At 35.0% G+C, this 7,989-nt stretch overlaps 1 protein-coding gene across 5 annotated transcripts in view; it reads left to right on the top strand.

Annotated features, from left to right (window-relative positions):
* The first annotated feature begins 1,612 nt into the window (after positions 1-1,612).
* The window catches only part of LOC132180502 (26S proteasome non-ATPase regulatory subunit 2 homolog A), a 22,603-nt gene continuing 16,226 nt past the window's right edge, over positions 1,613-7,989 (top strand). Inside the window, exons 1-11 of one of the 5 annotated variants that reach the window (XM_088516491.1) lie at positions 1,613-2,006; positions 2,262-2,362; positions 3,407-3,527; positions 3,606-3,665; positions 3,985-4,052; positions 4,236-4,278; positions 4,734-4,799; positions 4,889-4,927; positions 5,054-5,136; positions 5,621-5,735; positions 7,611-7,685. In XM_088516491.1, the coding sequence (XP_088372617.1) occupies positions 1,917-2,006; positions 2,262-2,362; positions 3,407-3,527; positions 3,606-3,665; positions 3,985-4,052; positions 4,236-4,278; positions 4,734-4,799; positions 4,889-4,927; positions 5,054-5,136; positions 5,621-5,735; positions 7,611-7,685 (861 nt within the window). In that variant the 5' untranslated portion in view covers positions 1,613-1,916. Of the gene's footprint in view, positions 2,007-2,261; positions 2,363-3,406; positions 3,528-3,605; positions 3,666-3,984; positions 4,053-4,235; positions 4,279-4,429; positions 4,521-4,541; positions 4,632-4,733; positions 4,800-4,888; positions 4,928-5,053; positions 5,137-5,620; positions 5,736-7,610; positions 7,686-7,989 lie in introns of those variants that run through there. The other 4 variants (XM_088516490.1, XM_088516494.1, XM_088516492.1 and 1 more) reach the window with 4 other exon arrangements.

Genomic DNA, 7,989 nt, shown 5'->3' with positions numbered 1-7,989 from the left:
GAGTTTTACTATAGACTGCATCCATTTTGGACGGTCTATCAAACACCCAACGAATGAAGCATTCTGCCTTCTCCTGTATCATCAACCACTCGGACGCCAACAAACATACTAATGAACGCGGTCTTCTGGAAAAACGAGTAGAGGCTTACTGTAAGAACTTCACTAAATGCAGTTGCACACTGAAGCTCCAAATAAAGAAAAACTAAAAAATTTTGAGCACTAAATTCGCTAGTATAAAATAATAAAAAAAAGATCCGGGGACGGGCTTTTATTCTATGTCCATACCTTTCATATTTCAATTAGTTACTCATAAAAAAGAAAAGAAAAAAGAAGCCTTACTTCTTATATCCATTGGAATTTTCAATGATGCATTCTAAATATAAATGCGAAAACCTCTCTTTCTTTTTTCCCTATACTTTAACTTTAAATGGCGATGCAGTCTGATTATTAATTTTCTGTGGATTTCTAAATTATAAAAGCGGGTGTTTGTTTGATATTGGGGTACTAATTAACTTCAATCCCCCCCTTAACTATTCACCCATTTGCACTTTGACCTTCAATGTTTAAAATGTGACACTTGACCCCCCAAACTTCCAAATTGTTACAATTCGACCATTTTGACATTTTTTTTTTCAAAATGTCCACATCCCAAGTTCAAAAAAAAAAAAAAAAAAAAAGAAAAAAAGAAAAAAGAAAAATTAAGGGGTGTCCGGTCTGGGGTGGCCGAAGCAACCCCGAAGCCCAACTGGGGTGGCCAGCCACCCCTTAATTTTTAATTTTAATTTTTTTTAAAAAAAAAATTGGGAAGTGGGCATTTTGGGGAAAAAAAAAAAAAGTCAGAATGGTCAAATTTCAACAATTTGGAAGTTTGGGGGAGTCAAGTGTCACTTTTTAAATATTGAAGGTCAAAGTGCAAATGAGTGAATAGTTCAGAGGGGTAAAATGTATTTTTCTCAAATAACTAACATATAGTTCAATTGTGAATGCATTTTTACAATTCGTTAGTCTCATTTCATCGTCTCTAGTCTTTGGAAACTTTGAAAGAGAGAGAAAAGGTGGATTTTGAGATATAATCTCGAGAGAAAGTAATCTCTACTCTAATACCATCTTGAAAGATAAGGGTGTACAAGTGGTTGCGCTTAGTTGTTATTGGTTAAAACCGCAACTACCTAAGGTAGTTATTGGATTTTAATAACCGCAATCGCTTCGCTTAGGTGGTTAGCGGTTATTTTATAACTTTTTTTTTTTTTTTGGTTTTTTTTAAGATGTTTTGGGCCTATTTTACATGGTTTTGAGTCTATTTAAAAAAAAAAAAGAAAAAAAGTTTTGTCTATGTTCCAAAAAAAAATTAATATGATCAAAACCTATCTCTAACTCCTATTTGAAATGATGAATAAGACGTTGTTTTAATGTTATATTTTTAATATAAAATATAAAAATATATATTTATATTATTATATATAAGAGTTGGCGATTATTAATCATTTTTTCTTACCCTTAAAATTACTATTCGTTTTGCCTTAGGCGGTTAATGATTGTTTATATAACCACTTTGGTATGGTTGTTTGTATAACCACTTACGAAAGCTGTTATGCAATTAGTAGTTGCAAGGCGATTATAACCGCCTCGTTTGTACAACTCAATTGCAGCGCCACAAAAGTTCCTCACAGCTGCACACTGCCAAGCTTCTCATTTCGCCGCCGTCAACGGAGAAAAAGCACCCACCGCGCTACTGGAGCTTTACCGCACGCCGTTCAGTCCGTCGCCCGCTTTCTCCTAGAGCAATACTGCAGCACCGCACCACTTAAACACCGGAGTAGCGTCGTTCTCCACCGCTCAGGGAAGAAAGAACCCCTTGCTAAACGCACAATCACCTACTTGCGTTCTCTCTGAGGGTAGCTTTTGTTGTAGTAAACATGACGCCGGATCCAAATGCAAGTAGTAGCGGCACGGTTCCGTCCAAGGACCCCAAGAAGAAGAAGGACGAGAAAAAGGAAGAAGATCTGGTGGGTTAGATTTTGTAGGTTCAGCTATTTTGCGCTTCCTAGGGTTTCCGTGCAATATTTGGAGAAAAAGTGAAATAGAAACTTTAGCTATGCTTGGTTTTGTTTTGAAGTTTTAGTTGTCGTGTGCCCTCTTTGGAGGATTTTGATTTTCTAGAGCCTCAAAGAATTATTTTCTGGATATTTTGATCCTTTCTGCTTAGCAACTGAATATATGGATCAAAAAAATGATGTGGTGGGTCAATTTGTGTATTGCAGTCGGATGAGGATTTGGCGTTGAAGCAGCAGTTGGAGTTGTATGTGGAAAGGGTTCAGGATCCTGATACTGGGCTGCAGAAGGTTGCGCTTGAGAGCATGAGGTAGTTCCTCTTATCCTTCACTTTCTGTTTATTTATTGGATCATTCTTCTTTCCTGGTTAGGGTTAACTTTCTGTAACTTTACTCGGTTAGGATTAAAAAATTATTGATTTTTATTTTTATTTTTTGTACCCGGTTTGTTGTAATTGTGTCATGCTTATTCTCTTTCTGTTTCTATGACTCGTGCTTGGTAGTGTGTTTGATTTTGGTAATATTTCATCACTTGTTTTGGTTCTGAAAGGGGTTCACATTTTGGGCTTTTACGTTTACTCTAAGTGTTGATAGGAGAATAATAGTTCATTGTATGAGACGAGAATTTAAAAACAAGCATGTTAAATGAAGGTAGGGTGATTAAGTTGGTTATTTTTTGGATGTGGGAAATGTAATTCTCGACGGTATAAGTGTTGACATAGCTTTTGTTCTGTGGTGAAAAATCATTAAGGCTCAAATGTCGTTTCAAATTTTATACAACATTTTAATAATGAGATAAAAGATTGAAACAATGAAGGACTTTGTGAATTACCTTTATTTAAGCTAAAATATAAAAGCCTAAGAACGCTTGACACCTAATTTTAGGAAGATATGAGAATTGAAAGGCTAATATGCCCTCACATGTAGAAGAGAAGAGAAGAACCAAACTTGAGCTTTTCCACCTTATAGTTTTATGTATTTTTGGTAAATATGCAATGACAAATAGAATTGTATCTGTGAGGTCCTTGTCTTCCAAGAAGGCTACAGAGAGAATTGCAGTCAAGCATGAGTATGAAACTGTAGGTAGAATGTAGCCCTCTTTTGACAATTTTAGGGAATTTTTCTTGTGTCTCAAAAAAGAAAATACGTGCATGTGACTGTGGTAGATCAAGAATGCCCTCTTCAGATGGATGGTCCAAGTATCAGTGAGTTTTTTTTAGTTGTTACCCTTGTTAGCAGCCCTCTGGATACTAGATGCTTCTGAGAGGATGTATTGAATTTGCAAGTAGCAATGATTGCATTAAACAATAACTTATAATAGTGTGGCTTAACAGAATGTAAAACTTATCTTGTAGGCAGGAAATTCAAACCTCTACTAGCTCTATGACCTCTGTCCCAAAGCCATTGAAGTTTCTTCGTCCACACTATGGAACTTTGAAAGCATATTATGAAACAATGCAGGATTCAGATTTGAAGGTATCACTTGTTTGGTTGGACATTATCCATAATAGTATCATTTTGTAGCTTTTCTAATTAACTTTCTTGCAAATGCAGAAGTACTTAGCAGATATACTGTCAGTTTTGGCCCTCACTATGTCTGCGGAGGGTGAATGGGTATGCATAGTTGTTTTAGGGGTTAAGTTTAATATATTATTTTTGGTGATTGATTCAATTGATTATGCATGGGCTGCTTCATTTGTCTTGCATCTTCCTTGTAGTTACATATTTTTGTGCTATTCAAAATATGTGCCGATTCATGTATCTTGTGTATTCATCCACATGCATAACATTGGAGTAGCAAGTATACTAGATATTTCGTGGTCAATTTTTTTCCTGAGATTTCTGTGCATAAATAAGTTAATCTAAGTTCCTTTATGTCATCTATAGTAACATATCCATGTTTTTTGTATTTGTTTTTCTCCAACTCTTTCAGGAGAGCCTAAAGTACAGATTGTTGGGTTCAGAGGGTGATATTGGCTCATGGGGTCATGAATATGTGAGGTGAGCTTAATCTGATTAAAAAAGTAAGGTCAGCATTGGGTTTTTTGGTGGAAAATAGTACAGTTTTAGTTGGATCTGGTTTTTGGTAAGGTTTAGGTTCTAGAAGTTTTTCTAAGAAGTGATTGAAGTTCATATATGTACTTAAATGTTATCCTTACTAGCAATGGATTTGTTTGTAATCAGGAACTTAGCTGGAGAAATTGCACAGGAGTATGCTCAGCGACTGGTTAGAAATCAATCTTATTGAATGCTATGATAATTTGCTCCCCGAAAAACTGGTTTCGGGTACTGGAATCATTCTATAAATCTTCTCTTATAATTAGTGAATAAGGGCTCCCTATTCTTGTGCATTTGCAGCTTAAAGCATAAAACTGGGTTTCATATGCACCTGGAAAAACAGATTGAAGTGATTGATCTTTCGTGTATAGTATCATGTACTACCATATGCATGTTTCCATGACTTCAATGGTATGTATACTGCTGTAGGGTGTTGGAGTTGTATTACATCTTTGATGCTCATTGTACTGATTTTTTCCCCAGTATCGGTGATTAGTAGTGGGGCATGCAGCGATAAATAATGTTCGTAAGAATTTTATGTGCTATGGGGTTCCATAGTTGGTTTCTAAGAGTTTTTTTCTGATGTATAATTTACATTTCTTATCTTTTCATACACTGCAACAGGACGAAGAAGATCCGATTGATGATCTTATGGAGCTTGTTGAACAAATAGTTGCTTTTCATATGAAGGTATGATTCAGTAACAAGTTACAGTTTTTCTGTAGGAAACATGTGATAGGATGGCTTTCAGTTTCTAATCAGTTTTTATTCCACTGCAGCACAATGCTGAACCTGAAGCTGTTGATCTTTTAATGGAGGTACTAAGCAGTATTGCTCTTCTAAACTTCTTCCTTAGTTGTGCCTAAATCCACTCCCTTTTTTTTGTAACAACTCTTTTTGGTGTTTAGCCAAGCTTGAAATATGTAATATCTGATGAATGCCAGGTTGGCTACCTTGTTCTTTTAATTGAGCATGTGGACAGTACGAATTTTAAAAGGACGTGTCTCTACCTGACCAGTTCAGCAAGGTAAGTGGGATTGAATTGAGAGTTGTTTTTCCTCCCTCCATTAGAACAGGGTGGAGGATGTGGTTGTGGGTAAACCCGATCACATGCCTGCATAAGTTATCAATCATATTACATATTGCCCCATTTGTGGTCAACATACAAGGAAATTTACTTATTTATTTGTAATAATAGGTATAGGATGTGACCTTACTACCTAAACAATTGACATTCAGCATGTGCTTGCTCTTGTTCAAGAACTAGGAACATCTGCTTTGTAAAGTTTTTGAACTTTTTGCTGCTCGTTAAAGATCGAGAATGAACAGGTTTTAATTAATTACTAAAGAGGACTTATCATTAATTTTCTATTATGCATCAACCGGTGCATCAACACTAATAGATCGTCATGTATGCTCAATAAATGACAACCTTTTTGCCTCGGGGGTTGTTTATATTGATCTCTCTCTTTCTCTGCTATGGTGATATTTCAAATTGTGACACAATGCAGATACCTCCCTGGCCCTGATGATATGTCGGTCTTGAATGTTGCCTATATGATTTATTTAAAATTTGAGGAGTTTCCAAATGCGCTTCAGATCGCCCTATTTATGAATAACATGAAGGTTTGTACTTTGTTAAGAATCCAATGTGCTTTTAATACATCCTTTCCTGACTATACAATTGTAAACTATGTTTCTAAGTGTGAGTGCCTGTGGGAGCTCATGTGCATGTATTTGGTGAAGAGCGGCTAAAGGGTAATGGTTTCTTTTATATCTTTTTTTGAAGCGGAGGAATTGGGTTTCTTCGTGGATTGGAATTTCACAGCTCCACATTACTAGCAATTGCTATTACATACTTGTAATATGGGATTAGCTTTGTAATCGAGCCGAGTCTTGAATGTTCAAGTTTGGTTTGTTTAATTTTTATTTACGGCATATGTGGTATGATGATATAGCTTTTTTTGACACTCGTGACACGATTTCTTTAGTCTTACTTGGGTAATATGCACACCTCTAAGGCCAAAACTTAGGGGGGGTAGGGGACAATTTTCCTAAAAATCATCTCACCAACCTTATATTTGTAATACACTATTTTTTTTAGTGAAATAGACTATTTATATTATATTTATAACTTTATTTAGAATCTTAAGCAATCCAGTATCAAGTCTATATGTATTGTTTATATTATATATATGGTTTATTACCTTTTTAGTACTTATGTTTTCACTTTGTGCGTCATGTGGATTATTTGGCTAGAGCGGAATGGAAGATGTTTTGAAGATCAAGAAAGGTCAATGGAAGAGCTCAAAAAGTTGTTTATTCAAACTCTATTCCATTGGGCCGACGCTTTTAGTGTGCCTCAATTTTCTACTGTCTCAATTTTTATCTTTATGTTCTACTTTTTGCCTTTAGAGGGGCCTTTTTTTGTATACTTCCTGTGTACTATCCTCTGCGCTTTTCAATAAATCACTTATTTATCAAAAAAAAAAAAAAATGTTTTCACCTTTTTTTTTTTTTTTTTTTTTTTTTGTTTTCCACCTAGGTTTCTATTTGTATCACAGATGGTACCTAACTTATGGGTAAATACCAATTTAGTACCTCTATCACTATTTCGTCATCCAAACTAACGGACTATTATGGGGGTGGTTTTAGCCACCCCGAAACCACCTCCTTTGGCCGGTCTGGGAGTGGTTCGACCACCCCCAGCCACCCCCAATGCCTTTGGGGGGGGTTTTGGGCACCCATTTTTGGCCATTTTGGGTGGCCGAACCTCCCGTAAGAGCCTTAGAAGTGGTTCGGCCACCCCCAAACGGGCCGTAAGAGGTGGCCGAAACCACTCCCATGGCAATCCATTAATTTGGCTGACAACATAGTGACAGAGGTACAAAATTTATGTTTACACATAAGTTAGGTACCATCTGTGATAAGAATTGAAACCTAGGTGAGAAAAAATAAAAAAGTGAAAATTTAGGTATTAAAAAGGTAATTAACCCTTATATATATACATTCACTATACATGCACGCATGCTTATACACAATCATAAAAATACATATATTCCACACATACAGACATATCTATCTATGAAAGCTGACAATTAAAAAAATTTAAGCTATATTTATCACATTAGGAAGAGAATTCTTTTTTATCCTTTTAGATACTTAAGATATTCTCAATGCATATTATAAAGAAATATTACAAAAAATAATAAAAATGAAGTTATCTGAGTTTATAAAAGCTTATAACAATCTAGTCGAGTTTATGTGAGTTCAGCTCTTCTAATAAATTAGCCTAAATTACGCTTTTAATGATATTTCAATTACTTGTATAAAAAAAAAAAAAGGCTAAAGTTATTAAATGAACTAAACTCGAGTCAAGTTCATATAAGTCGATCTCGAATTGTTTATGAACAGTTTGGTTCATTCATAGCCCTAATACATGATGAGATCCTTAGAATAATTATATAGTTTGTTCTAATAATTCAAAGTATCTGTTGGCAGTATGTGATGCGGGTATTTACTTCGTGTGATGATCTGCTACGAAAGAAGCAATTCTGTTACATACTTGCTCGACATGTAAGTTTTGAATTTTTACAATTTTTGACACATTTTAGTTTACTTTGTTGACAGAAGTGTTTTTTCTGAATCAGTTTCTCTTTTAGAGATTGTGTTGCATTTAGTATTTTTTATGAAACAAGCTATTTAGAGTCTATTTGAGATTGCATTTAAGAAATTGAGCTTTTAAGTCAAAACGTGCTTTTGGGCAAAAGTTTCATTTTTAAGCTTTTGTCAAAAGTGGCAATTTTTAGGCTTTTTGGACCCTTAAAAGCGCTTTTAATTTTTTTATCAAATGAATACTTTTTTATTCAAACTGACTTTT

The sequence above is a fragment of the Corylus avellana genome, chromosome 5 (assembly GCF_965113065.1).
Source record: "Corylus avellana chromosome 5, dhCorAvel1.hap1.2, whole genome shotgun sequence".
Lineage (NCBI taxonomy): Eukaryota > Viridiplantae > Streptophyta > Magnoliopsida > Fagales > Betulaceae > Corylus > Corylus avellana.
This window is presented reverse-complemented; position numbering and strand designations above follow the sequence as displayed.